This window comes from Strongylocentrotus purpuratus, unplaced genomic scaffold (assembly GCF_000002235.5).
Source record: "Strongylocentrotus purpuratus isolate Spur 01 unplaced genomic scaffold, Spur_5.0 spur5_scaffold_10, whole genome shotgun sequence".
Lineage (NCBI taxonomy): Eukaryota > Metazoa > Echinodermata > Echinoidea > Camarodonta > Strongylocentrotidae > Strongylocentrotus > Strongylocentrotus purpuratus.
Genome location: NW_022145595.1, coordinates 24,914,498 through 24,934,667, shown reverse-complemented (window position 1 = coordinate 24,934,667; position 20,170 = coordinate 24,914,498). Strand labels below are relative to the sequence as shown.

Here is a 20,170-nt window from a genome sequence, read left to right as displayed (position 1 = left end):
CCAAGGCCCAAGATATACAGGTAAGGCTTAAAGGTTAACCAAAGAAAACCAAGGACCTAAATGTTAAAAAGATGATGGGGATGTGGGGGAGCCATGCACACACAGAAATAATCAGAAGCACTTTCGAGCATCATTTTCCATTTCTAAGGTAGGCACATGGGCATTGAAAAAAAATTGTCTTTCTAATATGCCGCATCAAAATTTGCTAATCCTTCTACATTACATAGTTTTAAGGTACACGTAATTGTGCAATTTATGCTTGGTATTTTGCCAACAATTAGGCCTACCTGAAATGAGTACACTTTATCTTATCAACTTTTTGTCCCCTTGAGGCTTAATCACGGAAAGTGTTGTGTGTGTAGTCGAGACGGGGCTAATCTTTCCACAAATTCAGACCATTTTTGTTTTTTTACCTAAACCTCATATTGGTAGCCCTGGCCTAAACATAGTCTCCAATATTTCCTCTTTTTACCTTTAAACATTAAAGAGAAGAGGAAATAGTATGAGGAATGTAAAAGGGAAACATAAATCAAAATAGGTTTTGTAGTTACGGCTATGTATTGATGTGGTCAGAGCAGGAGAATGTTACCAAGAAAGGATAAGATATTTTAAAAATCCATGAGATGATACTACAGTCCACATAATGCGTAACATGTGTGTTACATGTACATGTATGTGTGGACTGCCATTCTGAAACCAAGCCAACTCTGACAAAGCTTCACTTTTGTTTTTCACATTTACATGTGCCATATTAGCAAAGAGGGAAGGAAAGATAATGGTAGATGAAAAAGATGAAAGATAGAAAAAAAAATAACAATACACAATTAGGAAGTGGAAAGGATAAGTGGAATGAGGCAGTGGAGGTTTCTTTTTCTTTATAACAATGCAATGTCAGTATCAACTTTCTGTCAAGAATATTTCTACCAACTTTTATACTTTTAATAAGATTTTGAGGGGTGTACCAGAAAACTGGTAGCTCAATGTCTTACATGTATTATGCAACTTGATTAACACCTCCACAACTTTAATCAAACCCAGAATTTCTTGAGGGTCATAATTTGAAGAAATGAAAGTGAAAGTTTGATTTTAAAAAAGTTGAATTATAACCAAAAATTTCAATCAACTTAACAAGAATTTCCTTTGAGGCATGGCTGTGATATTCATCAAAAGTTATCATCACTGAAAAAGACATAGAAAATGGTTTAAAAATGTAGGTTTTGCAGGAAAGCATAACAATTATCTGATCAATGGAAGAAATAAAGGCCTAGACATAAAATCAGGTCTGACAGAGCACCAGCAATCGAGTAGGGCTGGAGCGAAGACAAGACACTTCAAAAGAAAGCCGTGTCTGCGGAGGGTACGTGCCAAATATCTTCACCTGTTCATGTTTGGGTTTTGTTCTTTCCTACTTCCTTTTCTAAACATATTCAGGAAACATTCCCAACGAGGTAGGATGTTTGACATGGAATTTCTTTGGCAGCCCTTACAATACTTCTGCCCATTTGCCTATATTTCCATAATCTGAAGAACACCTTGTCTCAGTATTGCACTGATAAACATCTTTAACCGCTTTTCACAAAGAAGAGGGAATGTACCCTTGTAAAACTGCTTTAAAAAATCTTATCAATCTTGTTGGTAAGCAAACAGGGGACCGACTGTTTGAAAAATAAACTGTAGGCCTCGACATTGAAAAAGGCCCTAATCTAATACTCATCCACACAAATCAACATGAAATCTGCTTCATGGTCTGTCAAGTAACAAAAACATATATATGCTACTCCACAACAACCTTGGACTTGTTTAGTTTTCATAAAAAAAGAGCTGTCAAAATTGTCACCTACATGTAGTTCAAGAGAGAAATGCAACACACCCACATTTGTAATTTGTTGGGCGATCAAAACTATACAGTGTGGAATAGATTTACACAGAATAAGTTAGTTTGCACTGTAAATGCAATAAAAAATGTTTTTGAGTCTAATATTGTGTTCATAAAACATATTCTTTACTGGTAGATAACAAAATACACAAAACATATCCTGAGACAATTCCTAATGATAAATTTCTCACAGGTAACAAAATCATGGCATTGGGCCTTGGCATTACAACTGAATACAATTCCATTCAGTTCTAGTTCTATTAACATCTACAATTACTTGCCATTGTCACCATTTTGTAGAAATCACTGGGAGTGGCATTTCCTTTCAAAGAACGCCTTTATTCCTTGTAAGATCCTTGACGAAGTCAGAGGACCCTCTCCACATGCGTAAAAACAAACAAATTATCCAATTCCCCACACCCACCAATAACCCCATAACCATCCAAACAAGCTTTTCCACCACTATAAAGTCTCCCGCCCAGATCCAAATTTGGTCCAGATAATGTTTAGTCTTGTGCTGGCTTTAGCTGTACATCAGACAGAGACCACACACAATAGAAGAGAGGGGGAGTATTGTGTGATTTTTCTCAAGTGTTTCTGAGGGTTTTTGGTAATCCATGAATGAATAGGGGTAACAGCAGGACATTGGGCACATTATACAAAGGGGTGCAACCAGTGAGACCTTATTGAATGGAGGTGGGGGATTCTACAAAAAGGGGATTCTTCAAAAAGAGGGTTCTGAATAGAGGGATTTCAATTTTAAAAATCCCATCAAGCAGCTACTAAGGAGATATAAATTGTTATCAATGGGGATAAAAGGTTTCAAATGGCTTTCCTCAGTAGACTTGTAACAGCAGTGACATTTGGCAATGAAGCATGATGAAGAAGCGCTGATACTGATAGATGGAGAGATTGAAGAGACATGATGGGTCAATTTAACATGACATATTTTCTACATGGGTAATTAACCCTTTTATTATTACAGTTTACATAGGACTGTATTGTTATTTGAAATATTACTTCATTATAAATATTTTCAAGCTCATCTTCAGGTTTTCATATTTCTAAAAACTACCATGAATTGCATGGGGAGGGGGTTTCACCCTTGAAAACTGAAAACTGGAAAGGTAACTCGGAGGAATCTTGGTTAAATCCTTAAAAGATATGTAAAATCATACTTAATAGTCAAAAAGCAACATGTGCTGGCAGAAAAATTCCTTTAAAATCTTGATATTACAGTCACTCTACTAAAAATTGGTTTGCAATTGACTACACTCTGCTATACACATACTATTATGAGGTACATGTACATGTGTGTATACAGTAAAGCTTGCCAAATCCAATGTCAAAGGCTTCATACTAGACCCATTCCTCTGTTTGCCGAACAAGTCTCTAAAATATTTCTTTTCTATGGAATTCTAAAGTTGACAATACCCAGAGCAAACAGTTGTGCTGTGAGGCCACATTGCCCGCAAAAACCTCAGAATAGAATGAATTCTCGTTCGGTTCACTGCCGTTCTTCAAGAGATGATTGCTTACCGTGATTTATGCTTTTGAACTTCATTTCTCTCTTTTTCCTTTTCTCCTTCTTCTGAATTTTACTCAATTTTCCCTATTTTTTCTCCCCTTTTCAGAGAAGGTTTGGTTTGTGAAATTTTGATCTGGGAACCTGAACAACAGTATACAATTAGAAAGCAGTGGCAATTTACTTTTTTGTGGCTATGATTCTCAGAATAGTAACTTGAGGATCAGAATTTTTACCATATAATTTGTAACAGTATGATACAGCACAAACACTTGTAATTTGACCATGAATTTGGTTTCAGGAATACAAATTACAAGTGCATTTTGAAGTGTATGTGTATACTGCTCAGACTTCGCTGAAACAGAATAAATATAGTTTTTTCTTTCATCAAAAATGATAAAGAAAGTCCCAGTTAAATAATGCGGTGGGGGCACTAAAACTTGCCCTACAAGCTGTTTTTGTAATCAATTATTAAAACGATGACTAATTTAGTATCTTGATAATAAAAAAAAAATTATAAAACAACTTGTCTACTCATTACTGGTGTAATATATCCCAATATCACACAAGAGAGTTGAAATTTGAGAACGAGTAAAGATCAAAGGTGCGATGAAATTTGATCACTTAATGACTAAGATAAACACCTCGAGAAGGTAACTTAACCCTAGCATAAATTTGATCAGCTGCCAACCTAGAACATTATCAATCCATAAATCAAGACATGATATTTTTCTTCATCCTCTGTATCCTAACCGCTTATACCAATTTTAGGAAGCTGGTGGTGGATTGGTGGTGCATGAATAATCTTTTCCCCCCAGTCTTTTGACATAAAATTGACAAGTGATGGTATTAAATCTTCCCAATAGAGTTGCATTTTTTAGTGTTAAGTTAGAACTGTACATAAGTGTTGGGTTTCTTCTTCTTAATTTTTTAGCTTTTTGAGGAAAAATTAAGCAGGCATTGCAGAACGATGATAACAAAAACAGTGGTTAAAATGCTGCCTGTTTTTTATTCAGACATGCCATCATGATTCTTGCTTCCTTCATAGATCAAATAAAGCAATTGACCCCTGCAACTCAATCTATCAGAACAGATTTTTATAATAGAAATTTGTTATAACTATTTATTCAGAATATTGGCATCTGACCTCTTCCTCCAAATTTTCCCAAGTGAAAATTCCCCTCTACTGAAAGGTAATTAGAAAAGACTGATGAGGTCTCGACAAACCCATTATCAAACGATCAAAATGAAAATCACAAATTTGTGATGAAGGCAGTGAGTTCTACAAGGTAGGTCTAAATGTATAATTATAATGGGGAGTATAAGAAGCATTTCCATGCCTGTATATTTACTTTAAATTAGGCCTTACGGCAAGGTGAACGATGAAATCAAACTTGATGCCGATTTCATCCAATTATGACTTATGAGTAGTAATAGGCAATTATAGCCTGCCCCCTGCAGCCTAATATAACAATGTCTTGCTCAATACATTGCCGTAGAAACACATTAGAGTCTTTTTTTTAGACCTACTTCTTTCTTAATACTTTTTGTGCAAGTCTACAAAAATAGGCCTTAGTTATAAATGCTAATTTATCATGGTTGATTTTGAATGAAAGTTAATTCAGTTACAGGTGCATCCCCCCTCCCCCTCCTCCCCCCTCCCCTCCCCTCCCCATTTCTTTCTTGAGCTAATGGGGTTGACCTGTCTAGACCTTGCAATACTTGATCATTCCTACAAAGTGGGGCCCCTATCATCAATAATACAAATGAATTCTATAGACTTGCCAATTTGAGAGGTCAGCTGGGGCATGGTCATACTGATTCCACCTGTCTACTTCGTGAAATATACCAATTTGGCTTCATCATGAAGTTCCCATAATGCACCTTGAAAATTATTGCGCCCGTCCTCCCGACCTGGGCATAATATCAGACTTATCTTGACGAAAGCAAGGCAATATTGACAATATAAAACAAGGACGTTGCATGTTTTCTAACTAAATGGGTAAAAGTAAAAGCAAAAGTAAAAAGAACATACATTGTGGACAGATACTCATTAGCCATAAATTGGTCAATTTAACTAGGTATTTGTTTATTTTATACCCAAAAAGGTAAAAAGTAAAAGTAAAAGTAAAAAGTAAGTGTAAACAGAGACTTAATATCCATGCGTACATCCCATCGCAAGAAACTCCACCAGTAGATTAACAATGACATCACAATGACACAATTCTACTTTCCTTTCCTCAATGAATAACGAAACTCTTGAAATAGTTATCAGCTTCCAGATCTCTTTTACGACCCCACCTTACACTGCATTTTACCCATATAAGGCAGTCGGTTCAATTGTTTATATTATCATTCTAAATAGTATGCAACTCTGCATAATAGCACAATGAGAGAATTTTATGAAATGAACATGTGCATGCATGTAATTGAAATCTGCTGAACTGTGATTAATTCACATTTATATTCGGGCCCAAGCTAGAATAATACAAATATTCACAGAGTCACGAGACAAGATATTAATTATTACACCCTAAGCAGCATTGTTATGTACCATTACATTGCACTAGTAGTAGTAACAGCTGGCATGCTGTCATCAATGAAACAATACAAATAGTTTATCCCTATTATTTGTTTGTTATGCCTGGTATCTTCCAATCAATTACAGACAATGATAATCAAATAACAATGTTTTCACACCTCCCTCGCATTCCTCTCCTATAACACTAAAAATTGTGCTCAACTCACAAAGAGCTTTATCAAATCATAAAAGAAATATCAAGTTGGTACACCCATGGACCACACCAAATTGCTCTTCTGCCCCTTTAAATCACAGCCAGAATTTGATCAAGATAAGCAATGTATACATCAAAGGTGATAACAATAAATACATTAAGCCCTGCAGCTGTTTTTATATCAACACTTTGCATGGAGGGTGGGGTATGGTGTAACCCCCTTCCCTCCCATGTGAATGGTTTTCTACCAAGTCTTGAAGCCATGCCCCCCTCCCCCTCATAAAGGGAAATTGATGAAAAAGACAAGACCATAACAATTGTAGAGAAAGAGGATTCTCCCCCACCAACCCAACCAAAGGCTAACATATTCCAGATATAACGGTTTATGTATATGCCACAAAACACTTCTTACATGTACATGATATTTCCTTATTTTGGGTTGTGGAGTTGTGGTAGTGATTGGGTAAGCCTGTTCCCAGTGCAATATCATCTGCTGAGAGCCAGAAAGATGTAAGCTCAACTCATATACTTTAAAGGTAAAGACCAGTTATGGTGATTGCATTGTGAAAGAAACGTTGTGGAATCGATCAGAAAAGGTTGATCATCTAGCATCTAGCATCTAGCATCTGCAAGGTTCTGGAATCATCAAAATGATAAGAAATTTGGCCCATTCTTCGTAAAGTTACAAGCACTATACACAGAAAGATGTATATAGGACTACCCTATATCTCTCACAGACCATGAGAGAAACAAATTTACCAAATATTAGTAGGCGGATTCCCGGCAAATTTTTTATCATCATGTATTAGACAAAACATATTCTTTTACATGATTGGTAATGAGAGCTTCCATTTCATTTTTTGAAATTGGGGCGTTTCCAATACTGGTCTTTACCTTTAAGATGGAGTTAACACCCTTCTGCCTGTCAACATACAATGTGTACACACCACATACCAGCTTTATCAACACTCTGTCTTGAATACTTCCTGACAGTGAGTCTAGTGTAAACCTCAACACTGATTAGTCAGATTATTATCAAGTTTGTTTTATGAGGCATTGCAGGTCATGTCATCAGTGTGAGGTTCACAGATAGGAAACCGTTAAAAATAAAGGTAAACTTTATCATGGATGTGGCTTTAATACGCACAAGATAGATTACTGTTGGAGCCTTGAGGCATCCGGAACATTCAATGTAAAATTTGGTTTGCATGTAGTTGTGTAGGTCCTCCAGTTCTCATACAATACAATGTCAATGCTTTACAAATTACAATCCTTATACACATACATGTATTACTACTGGTATTCACAATTTTTCATCATTTTGCAAATAATCTGATTTTTTTTCCCCCCCAGAATACTAGACAATTTTTCTTTTCTTTTCTTTTCTCGTTGCAAATATTGAAAAATTGACAAAAACACATATTCTAGGCTAAGGATGTGGAACAGATGAAAGATGAAAAATATATTCAGAGTTGCAAATAGTCAAAAAACATCATTTTCTGTGCTTTCGTTTTTTAATACTATCTTTCAACTAGTTTAAGACTATTTTATTTTGACTAAGGATTCTACAATATGGTCAGGTTTTATAGATTAACTGGTTAAGGACATTATTACACCTGAATAAACATACCACACCTCACGAGAATCCATTAAAAACTTCCTTTTTCTTGTTGAAATAAATGTATTACATTACACCTGAACAAACACGCAGTTGTCACAAAACCTCTCAAAATCCATTAAGAATTTCCTTTTTCGTGTTGAAATAAATGTGTTATACATTATTATTACCCTCATCCTAACACAACGAAACCATAATGAAGTAATTAGACTAGAAAAGTGGGTGGCCTTTACATGGGTTATGCATGTTGTTTATACTCTAAACACGAAAGAGCTCAAAGAGTACAGGTTATTTCCCCCACCTCTCCAGAGTTGTTTCCTCAAAATGAAAACCGTTTGTTTTGATTGAAGAGTACACTGACCAATTATGTTGTGCAATAAGGCATAGATGTATAGGAGCTGAAGACTGAGAAGAAAACAAGAAACGGGCAGCCATATTAACTTTCACAATGAAATGGACTTGTGATACCAATGAGGCGTAATTATACCAATATTACCAACTTTCAGCAATTTGTAACACTTGCCTTCTCATAATGTACATGTATGTATTGGTTCTTGTAATGTGACTGAGTATCGGTTCTGTTATGTGTTCTTTTAATAAATGGCTCACAGACCTGTAAAAACAATGATGGGGAGGGGGGAGGGTGGGGGGGGGGCATGATTGCTAACTCTCTGGCACATTTAATATCAAAAACTATTTTTCCAACTTGGATATTTGCCAGTTTTGAGCTATTTGTAGCCAGCCCATGCCAGCTTCAAAGTTCTTATTCAATGAAACAAATCTCCATATTAAAGTCTCTTCTTGAGCTTAGGTGCGCATAAGGACTGACTTTTCCACTTTCTCTACACTGCTTCACTGCGCTAATTCCTTAGTGAGGAAAATCTGTGACAAAAGTGGAATAATCCTGATCCCAATATACCTCGGATGCTAGGAGACAGTTAACAACAGACCACTAAGACAAGCTTATCATCTAAGTCTGGCCATGCACCAAGCATTCCATACTTCCTCTTTTTAAGCTTATAATTCTTCTACTCCCCACTTTTTTGTTCGTTAAGAAGGATACGGACTAGACTTACTTGGACCAGGAGCTTCAAGCTCCTCACCTGGCTAAAGATTCAGAAGGAAGAGAGGATTAAACAGATTTATCTCTTTACCTTCAAATGAAGGTGAATCTTAATGAACCAGTTACGCTCTAATCCTTGTATTACGTTTCTTAATCAAATCCCCCCCCCCCCCAAAAAAAAAGGAAAAAAAAAGAAGAGAATGAGAAAAAACAGAGCAATTAGCAAAACAAACACCTAACAAATTAAATAATTTGTAAAGCTAATGCCTGATAGCTATCCCTATTGGGTAAAAACTAAATGAAGAGATAATGAAAATGAAAAGAGACATGCAAAGTTGCAAACAAAACTTTTATCTGGAAGGCTAAACAATATGCTGTTCACTTTCATAACTTGAGCTTAGAATGAACGATCAAACAACAGCAAGCAGGAGGAATGAGGGAAGAATAAGAAAACATTTTTTTTTTAAGAAGGCCTAAAGCCACTGGTTAGATTGGGTTAGGTAAGAGAATTTGGTAAAAGTCCTTAGCCCTCGACACGATGTACAGCACTCTTGTAAACCACTTCTCATCCATTTATGAGGAAATAGTTATTGAATTACCACTTGCTAATTGGTTTATTCAATTTGGCTGGCTACTTGGCTTGAGCCTGACTTTCCACTTGATCTTCACCATGCCAAGGTGTTAATAGAGAGATCGACTTAATTAGGTCATTAGGTAGGAAAGGATTAGAATATGTTATTTTAACTAGTGCTTGTGACATTGATATTTCCGTGCTGGGGTCAGACTTGCCGGCTCTGTCCAGTTTCCAATTCCTATCAAAGGATTATATAATTGTTTAGTAGTAAATCATTACCATAATAGTTCAGAGGCTTTTTTTGACAGATTCTGTGTACAGGTTTTGTTTAGGGTCAGGGGCATCTAACACATGTCATGACTATTAAACTTGACACAAAATTGGTTGGAAATACTGTCATAAAGTTATTTATTTAAAATTTCAAACCTTCGTATTTGGAAGAAAATTTAAGATTAATTCATCCATTTTTGTTTTACAATAGCTTAGACATATTATTATTGCTTGATAATTTGGTGGCACTTAAATATCAATTAACATTTATTATTCAATTCAGTATGTAGGAAATATAAAGGAATAGAAACCATATAGGTCCACAGGTCAGTGACGCCTTTTATAGATGTTGACATGGGCCCTTCTTGTTTTGAAATCTTGATCTCATATCCATGTTGGATGATATGGAGAACAAGATATTTTCATGTCCATATCAGATTCCAATTCAAATATTCACATTCTACCCGTCTTATTGTGTAACACGAGGCCTTTGCAATGTGATCAATGTTTTGGCCTCTCTCCCCTAGACCCTATTCACATTCAAAATAAGAGCAATTCTTGATGGCTGAAATGCAATGCTTCACAGGAAATCACAGTATTTGGTGACTCGGTATCACCCACTATATAAAGGGAGAAATAGTTAAGCACAACTAAAACAAAATCTTTGAAGTTTAGTGCAACACAATTTAAATTGCAATGATTGATGATGTAGAACTTGCTAGTTGCTATGGTTACTATCTATTCTATAATATTTGATGCATAAAGGCACTTGGTGATGCAACATGTGCCATTGCAAAACTCTTCAAGCAGAAGACTCTCTGGTGCGCTTGCACCTTTGCACTCAAGCCTACAAGAGCACTCTTATCATGGGTAAAGAAGCTAGAGGCGCTGCTGTAACATCACAAATGCGAATAGGGTTCTTTTTCCAACAACACTTCACACGCAAGACCTACTCTAAAACAAGTGTATTACATGTTGACAAGAATTTGTGACACTGTTTTCCATGTAACCCGATTTGCTTGAAGATTGTTCAAGTCTCAAAGACCGGCACTAGATTCCCACAAGTGTCAGTACTCTGCAGCTTTAGAAAGCCATTTACCACCTTGTTTTATGAAAAAGGGCATTAACTTTTGATATTTCAAGTCAATTCTTCAAATTCTTCTTTCAGTACAGGATATTCTTTTCCTTTTAAATTTGACTCTCAAGTCTCAACTCTTCAGATTCTTAAAAGGCATTATTGATGCTGTAATTCTGTGCTTCTGTAGGTAATTCATCATCAATTGACTAGTGTTACATCATAATTAATTTTTCTTCCCTCCAGCTTTGCATTTATTAATATTCCATAATTCTGTTAAGTATGTATTGTTTATCTACATGTAAATCAAACAGCTTGGTTTATATTCAAATGAACATCTCATTAACATCCATGTTATAGAAAGTAAATGAATCAAAAATTTATGAAACTACATATACATGTTTTTCATAAATCTATTTTCAATACCCCTCCCCTTCCCTTTCCTTAACTTATCTCCTTTCCCTATGTCCATCTTTATTATTTTATTTTATTCAAGTAATTCAGTTATATGGACCTCTTTCCTCTCTGCGAGCAATTATTCTCTCAAGTGCAAATTAAACGTCTACCGCACATCCAAAAAACATCTCTTAACTTCCACCTCAATAACTTATCTTCGATCAGTGGCCTTGCACTATGGGATAAGTGACTGTCTTCCCCATAAAAGCCTATTTTCCAATTACGGGCAAATGTTGAATAAATTGTCCCATTTGTAGCAGTATATATCATGCCTTCTAATCGGAAGGGAGTGAATTAACCTTTACAGCAACGTGCAGCTTCTCTTGATTGCCCGTGCAGAATTAATAAGCCTTGGAAAACAGCGGAGGGGCCGTACTTGAAGTGAAAACATTCCACCGAATCGGTAGGGAGCCTGACGTAACATGTTGGGGGGCCTCGTCGCAACTTCTGGGGAGAAGTCATGAGGGGGAAATTGGGATATTTTATACAAGCATCCAAGTTCAAAAGGGGAAAGAATGGTGTCTTTCTGTATATTTACACATTCTAGTCTACTAACTAGTACGATCAACTGCCATTACCAATAAACAATATGCATTATAATAACAGTTAGCAATTCCTACATCATCATGTCATGAAATAAACAGATTTGAGTTCCTTTATGAAAACCATATCAAATGCTTGTTTTAAAACAGTGACAAAACTGACAATATCATCTGCAGTCTGCATTTAATAACAGTAGGGTAATAAAAAATATAACTTTATACCCACTATAAAAATTTAAAAAAAAATTAAAATGTTGATTCCCGATCGATTGGTAATGATAAAAAAAAGTATCAGACAGATTCCTACCACATTACATCAATATTCTCTCTAGTAATCAATGCTTTGCCTTTGTCTAATGTCACATACTTATTAAGTTTATACTACCACATAAAAACATGATCAGGCGGCAACCACAAACTGCAACAGTGCATGCCAGCAGAAGTCAAAAACAGAATCTTACGTCAATCTGAATGACATAAAACACAGCAGGCAATAAACCGCACTAATAATTTGCATCCACTTTCATTAGAAGACGAATTATCGAACGGAATAAGGGCATATGGTGTCCGACTGTGTCTCTTGTCCGTCTTCTAAATCTGTGGCAATAGTATTTTTCTTGGGACTAACGATCGCTTTGGCGTCAGTGAAAAATCTCGTTATTGTTAATATGCAATGACTCACATTCATCTTCTTTGGGTCAAGTAATAGGGGAGGAATAGAGTCAAGGAATTTTGAAGATTTATGTCACGGATGGGTTGTGGCATTGATTTGAAATATATTTGTCTGCCCGGCAAATTGACCGATCTATCAACATGTTAACTCTGGCTCATAATAAACAAAACATAATGCTCATCATATTATAGTCCATGAACGACGTTCCTTCACACGATTTTCCCACCCAGTCTGTACAGCCCTTTGACTGTTTAATAATTCTTCATACGTTTCTTTATACAAGTTCTATATAAATCCCATCTAGTCTGCCCAGGCTGTATATGTATACTACTATACTACTTACAACATTACCACAAAAAAAAGGCAAGGATAGCGGATTGACAGCTCAAATTCAATGGGAATTAAAAGCTAAAATCACTTACGACCTTCAAGAAATCCTTTCTTTGATGTCCTGCAAATCAGTTCGATAAACATTACGTAACAACTAACAAGGGTATGTAGACCAAACAAATCCCTCAATTAGGGAAATTCATCATATCCACCAAATAAATCAGCTATCAAATGTGTCATATAAAAGAAAATCTACTCCCAAAAACTACATGAATGGGCTGGAGCCCCAGACAGGTCTAAGTAAATCAGTCATGCATCTTGTTTCTTTCACTAAAACCTACATGTGCACTATAAAGACATGCTCAAATAAAGCTTTTTTTTGGTAGAAAAGAGATGTAATGACAATATGTGACCCGAGACAAGTGATTATTGTTCTGGACAAATCCGGTGAGCCATAAGCAATATATTGAGTCTGTTTTCAGTGTATTGTGTATAGCTATATATGTATGCATGCCAATCTAGATACTTTCTGTATATTTTTCATCATATACTTTCATAGTAGATCCATGCTTTCATAAATAGCTACTAAATATGGTCATATCTTGGATATTCTTATTGCTAAAACAAGGTGTTGAATATTTAACTGCAATTATCACTTTTGTGATTTTATTCGCCTTACAAACTTTTCCACAAATTTTACGTTGTGACGATCATTACAATTCCTGTAGCCTCAGCTAGCAGTTGTCACACTAATATCATAACAGAATATCATCAATTTGTTTATCTAGCCTACATACGATTAATGCACAAGGATAGTCCTATTATGCCGCTATTTGCTTAGAAGGCAGGGGGCTAGCTTTGATTCCCAATCAAATCCTGATTTCGATACAGCACCTAATTGGATAGAATTGATATCCCACTGGGTCGAACCAATGAGGAGAGTTGTCAAGAGTATATTTACTCAGGGCTGGGCTGATATATAACTATTCCTATATAGATATAGTATATAATCTCTTCCCCTGAGATCAATACATGCATCCCTGTACAGACTAATTGTCTCCGGTGTGTAGAACAACTAAGTGTGTTGTCGTTATAACGATGATGATCTGATGTTGACAATTTGACATGCTACGTAAAACAAGGAGTTCAGGGAGAAAAAATTATTAATTTCCCTAATTGGTTGGTTTGTTAAGGCCAATATGCCATGGTCGTCATGCTTATTGACTCCATCAATTCAATAACATTGTATTTTTTCCAGTTTAGTATGAAGTTATGAACTTAATAATATATGCCATAATCATGCTCATTAACTCCAGTGCTATTGTTGTATCCGGTATAAAATAAACACCAAAACGCCCTTGTGATGCTCAGTGACCACAATATTGTTTTTTTTCTTCCTTCTTCTCCAAAACAAAATGAATGATTGTTGCCTACGCTGATGTTATTATTTTTCAATATAAAGGGAACAAAACAGGAAGGTGTTTTCATGATTCACAATTACGGTATCCATTGCCATTGTTGTGATTTCGTGAATAATCTAATCAATATTTTTTATAGTGGAGTATATTGAATCATTAACAGCAGGTGTGTGCAGTTTCAGACAGCCAGTAATTATGGCCTATTGTTCTAGAATATGTGGGAAAATTGTTATCGATAACAATAACCAGTTCAAAATAAAAACAAGCTGCATTTACATGTACATATAGGCCTGGTTCAAATATCATTAAATCTCTTTGAAGAAAGTGCTAGATGCTAGAGAGGAGGATGTATAATCATTACACCAAGATCAATGTCTTCATAATCATGTACATCATCTCTTGCATATCTAAGGAACCTCAAAACAAAAAAATAATACTGCACCTAGACACTGGGTACCTATACAACTAACCCAGCATGTCACGGGATGTCCATCAAAAATACCTAAACCGGGAGAGAAATTTATCTTTTACAATTTACATACATCATAATAAATAAAATAACATGAATCAGAATTGTCAAAACTCACCTCATCATAATTCTGATTCAAATCTATGTAGAAAGTTTTACCCAGAGACCCAGTGTTCGTTATCGACACTCCATTCCGGTGATGTACCGGTGATCCGTTAATTTTCGGGCTTGGTGATTTGTTCACAAATTTCAACATGATGATGTTCTTGTAATGTCTCTCCGATCGGCGAGTCACAAATGAATATATTCCAAAATAATAAGATATCCGACGCACATCAAGTCATGAAATCTCTTCCAAATATTGTTACTGTAAGCGTCATAGAAGAAAGAAAGCTTCATCATCAAGAAAAGGATTTAAAACCTTGGCCATCTTGGCAGACTACGAGATGCAACGCGAGAAATTTTCCCGCCAAAACTCTTGTCCTTACTCTATAATACTTTATCACGCTAGACGGCAAATCCCAATGTTGTGTCGGGATCGGGAGGGGAGACAAGTTGTTTAGTCTAGTAATTGAATTCCGTTTGGGTACATTTCATGTGACGACATGAGGGAAGGGAAATTCCACTATGTACTCAAATCTCCTCCAGGAGTATGTCGGTGGAGGAATAGTTTTTCCAGGACCAGCATGTAACTAATCGGAGTCGAATCTCAATTTCAAATGGCTGGGGGAACCAGAGATGAAGGAGAGGGGATTGGATGCTAAATCCGCTTAGCCGAGTTTCCGGGGAAAATCAATTTGCAATGCTTTCGCAAGAATGTTTCATTTCAGAGTCCAGTTTCAGACATTAAAATGATGTCTTTATGACTTTATTGCTTTATTTGCCTCTATAAAACCAATCATGAGACACAGTGACCCTTGAAGACATTCATTCATGAAGACATGTTCTTGCGAAATTCAGAACAATCTCAATGGTTCACTGTCTCCTCTTTCAGATCTATTTAGAGTGCGCCACTTTTGACTTCAAGTGTATCCGGGATCTGGTATCAGTATGACATAATGCAAGGGAATCCCGAGCGAACGCTAGACCAGACCAACCACTCTTCCACTCCCTGTTGATATGTTCCAAGTACTTCCTTCTCCTAACAGGTGCATGTAGCAAAAAATATGTTACTGGTACATTATTTGATTTATTTGCAGGACTGGTTTAAATCCCTCTTTTTCTCTCTGTTCATATAATGTTATTGGTAGGACTAGGAGCAGATAAAAAACTCTTTCAACTTGTGTGGGATGCAGGTTTTATGGCTTGCTCGTCCCCATCAAACAAATGTTACAAGAGCATCAATTCCTGGTAGTATATCTCCCTTGTACACTGTGGAAGTATTTCCTGCAGTCAAGTAGTTGGTTTCCTGAAAGTGTCAATAACCTCATGTGGGTTGAGGTGAAATCTTCCTTTCACCTAGATGCATAACAATGAAAAGATGAATGAAAGTATTCCTAAATCTTTCTCTGATTACACTCCTCGGTAGATGATTTTTCACAAACTTATATTTCATATGCTCTACACAAGAGTAACTGATGTCTCCAACTACGCAGAGATACCAGAAGAATGGTGACTGGGATGTTCTTTTACTTTGGTAGCAGTAGTAGTAGTAGAAATTCTTGGAGTGCTTACAGAGATTAGCCCACTGATACTATTCCCTTCTTTACACAGTCATAGAAAGCAGCATAAATCTTTTCCTCCAAACATTCCACTCTGTCCAGTCATCAGTGGACCACTATCATCATCACCAACTACCAGAAATATGGGAGGATGGGGGAGATGGATGATATAGCTCCGATTTCACCCTCTCCGCTTGAAATTACACTTGGGGTAAAAGACAGTCCAAGTGAAAACAAAGTTGTGGTGAGAATGCAAATTGGTTGAACTTGAGATGAGATGAAAAAAATATGATCCTCAACAATGATTCCTCTGTTTAACTATCTCGGAATTTGGCTTTTGGGGTTTCAAAAGTTATGGCTTCACTTTTGAGAAGGCAATCCTGCTCTTAACAATGTTTCTGGAAGAAGAAGAAGTTTCAAAGAATCATTCAATCATCATTCTCAGAGATGGTTCCCAGTTTTTCCACCATGAATCACAATCACTATGGCAACCCAGAATTTATCACTCTGATGTAGAAGTGCGATTTGTAATCCTCCAACTTGAATTTGAGTCACAAAGGAATATTTACGAGCATAGAGAAGAAAAAGATTGCTAATCTATCCTTGTGGTGGGATGGATGATGACTTCTTTCATCCAATATCACAGATGATCGCTGCCGTGGGCGATCACCTTTTCTTTGATAGATGACAAAAGAAATCACTGAATATGCATCTTTTCATATCCAAAGTCTGAATGGGATGAAATATGATGTTCCCAAAATCTGATGTGCAATTCAATTGAGACCTAGCTCAATTGTGATCAAGATTTTTTTCTTTAATGTACGATGAACCTCATCATGCGATAGAAATTGCAGAAATATACTATCTACTGTATTATTGTCCAGACTTTCTAGCTGTGAAGCACTGTGGTTCCTGTAATGATGATGATGGATTGTCCAATCATTTAATATTGATGTCCAGAGCTTAATCCTTGTGAGAATTTACTGGCGAAAAAAAAAATCCTCTGAATTGAGTAAACACTCGGCTATCTGAAGAAGCCTTAGTAATCCCCAATCCACTGCAATAAAATACAGCAAGTAAGTAAATTGGTAGATTGTGCATACGCTGGTAGAACATATATATAACAGAAAATAATAGGACCTGCTACCAGGCTCGTCCACGCGCCAAATGAATGAATAGAGCGGCTACGAGCGCCAGATTGGAGCGAAATCGGTGGTTTCAACAGGTTCGCTCTTCCACTACTCCAACATGTGCAACATCATCAATGCAGTGGTAGTATACATCAAGAAAACTGGAGTATTCCAATGAAAAGCGCACCTCGTCGAAACTGCACATGCAGTATTATAACTTGAAAATGTAAGTCCACTTTAGAAATGTTGTTACTAGGTACGTACAACAAGCAGTTCTTTTTCATCAGGTATTACTTTGTAAGTCCATTGAGTAACTATTGGGTGCACTTGAGAGGCTGCCCAAATCCCTTCTCTTTCCCACAGTCAACTGCAGTGACCTCCACCAATCTCCCGCGGCTAGTGTCTACCAATACCAGTGGCGCTGATGAGGGTAGTGCGGATAATAGAGGGGTAAAGAAACCGGTGTCTTGGCCCTACTGCTCCACAGTCAAGCCCCCCTTCAAGTACCTATTTACTCTGGTGTAGGGATGTAGATTGGTGGTTTTGTTGCAAAACCACGAGTTTGTATGCATTGAGCAAGTTTGGCCACCCTTCTCTCTCTACCTCTCTCCGTCTCTCTCTCTCTCCTCTCTTTCTCTTTTCCATGAGTGTGTGTGAAAGATGCTGAAAGAGATGTGTGTGTTCCCGCTGTGTTCGTGCAATTTGTATTGACAAAGTGCTGTGTGTGTATCTCGTTTCAACACACACAATATGTGCAGGGTTTTAATTTTCCCCCTTTAGTAAATGTGTGCTCCCAAGCACAAATTTCCCCACCTCCTCCCAAATAGTCTTGGCATTCAGACTGTGGTAGTGTTTGGTTTTACATGGCATCAAATAAATTTGTGCATTTTACAGATGTCCAGATGAAGCATGTATAAACTTATAAAGAATCAAGTAAGAGCTCAAAATTCTATTCAAAAATTAAATTTCACACAGTTAAAGTTGATCTAGTAGATTTACTTTTTCTGTATGTAGCAGCTAGTTTGTAAGGTTTCTAATGAGTAATAATAAAAAAAGCCATCTGAATCATTATTATTGGATCATGAGAGTGTTATTTATAAATAGAGTACAGAGCCTAATGAATATCTACTAAAATTAAAGATTAGACTATAGAATATATATATATATATATATATTATATATATATTGTTTTCCTGTAATTATCATTTACTAAATCAGATACAGCAAACCATAAAAAAGTAGGGCTCTACACTAACTATCTTTTTGAAGAGGGTCCGAAAAGTCTCTATGCATGAGAATTATGTACAAATTACAAAATTTGGGGCATATAGAGTAGACTAAGATTTTGAATGTCCATGAGTCCTTGACGCATGTTAATTAGTGTCAAGCGAAGCTTTTCGTCTATAAGTACTGATGTAGTAAAAAAAACTATCCTATTGAAATAAATGACTTGGTATTTTCTTAAAGGTTATTTGTTGAGGTTGCAGAGTTAGACTATCTCCATCCTCTAGCTGAATGACCACTCTCATTCCACCATTAGTCATCATGGGTTTGAAGGATCGCATCACTTGAGGGACCACACCCTATCAAACAATATTGAATGCTATGACAACCTCATCCTCATCCTCCTCCTCCTCCTCTCCCTGTTACATTGATCTACGTCACTTTCCCTATTTACACATAACGTAACTGTTACTGCCTCGAGAGAGAGAGAGTCACAGAGCATTTATTTTCATACCAGATGTTACAAACCTTCCACTCCCTATATCTGATTCATAACATGTGGGTGGGGATATAAACCTAATAACAACTAGCTCTGTAGTGTAATGATCTACTCCAATTGATTGGTACAGACATATTATTGTTTTGTTATGTCCTGCTCTCTTATTAGTGTTTCTTAATACTATATCAAGAGTTTATGGAATCTATTTACTTGAAAAATTGTGAAGTTTGTTTGAAATGCAAACAAGGAAATATTCAGAGAAGTACTTTATTTAAATATTATACCATATTATCATTTTTTTCTCATTGTTTACTTTGTAAAACATGTCAATGTTCATGTGCTGTTACTTTTAAACTGAAGACATATTCCACTTCTTCTGAAAAACACAACAAAGTGGAGAAAGAAATATGTAGTGGTAAAATGTGTGCTCTTTGGCCTCTCAAACTGCTAATGGCTTTACAGCTTTCATTTATCCTCTAGCCCAAGTGTACATGTATTTCATCTACTTGGCGCCAGAAGGGTATTAACTCATATACTGTAACAAAGACGTAATGCCTTTCTGGCTCTGAACAGATGATTTCATGAAAAAGAAACCTTTGTATAGGTCAGCGTGTGTAATAAGTTGAGATGTTTGATATCAAAGTTTCACCACTTTGCATGGGGATGGAGAATGTCTGTCTTCCGTTTATACGCTGCCGCTAAACAAATTTATTTTCTCTGGTGTGTGGAAGTGTAAATAGAGTAGAGATTTAATTCAAAGAGCTGGTAGTAAAGGAATGGGCGAGGGAGTAGGAAAGAAATGTTGAAAACGCGATGGGAGAACAAATGAGAGAGACTGAGAGAGAGTTAGAGAGAGAGAGAGAGATGATAGCAAGAGAGGAAGGAAGAGAGAGAGAGAGAGAGAGAGAGCAAGAGAGAGAGAGAGAGAGAGAGAGAGAGAGAGAGCAAAAAAGCTAAAGAGCTGAGGGAGAGAGGAAAGGAGGCATGTAGAAAGAGAAAGAGAGAGAGAGAGAGATGCAGAGAAAGAGGGAG

At 36.5% G+C, this 20,170-nt stretch overlaps 1 protein-coding gene across 2 annotated transcripts in view; it reads right to left on the bottom strand.

Moving 5' to 3' along the window:
* LOC584304 (ras-GEF domain-containing family member 1B) overlaps window positions 1-18,019 on the bottom strand; it is a 39,830-nt gene extending 21,811 nt beyond the window's left edge. Inside the window, exon 1 of one of the 2 annotated variants that reach the window (XM_030979862.1) lies at window positions 14,743-18,019. In XM_030979862.1, the coding sequence (XP_030835722.1) occupies window positions 14,743-14,880 (138 nt within the window). In that variant the 5' untranslated portion in view covers window positions 14,881-18,019. Of the gene's footprint in view, window positions 1-2,157; window positions 2,382-14,742 lie in introns of those variants that run through there. The other variant, XM_030979864.1, reaches the window with a different exon arrangement.
* Window positions 18,020-20,170: the final 2,151 nt, after the last annotated feature.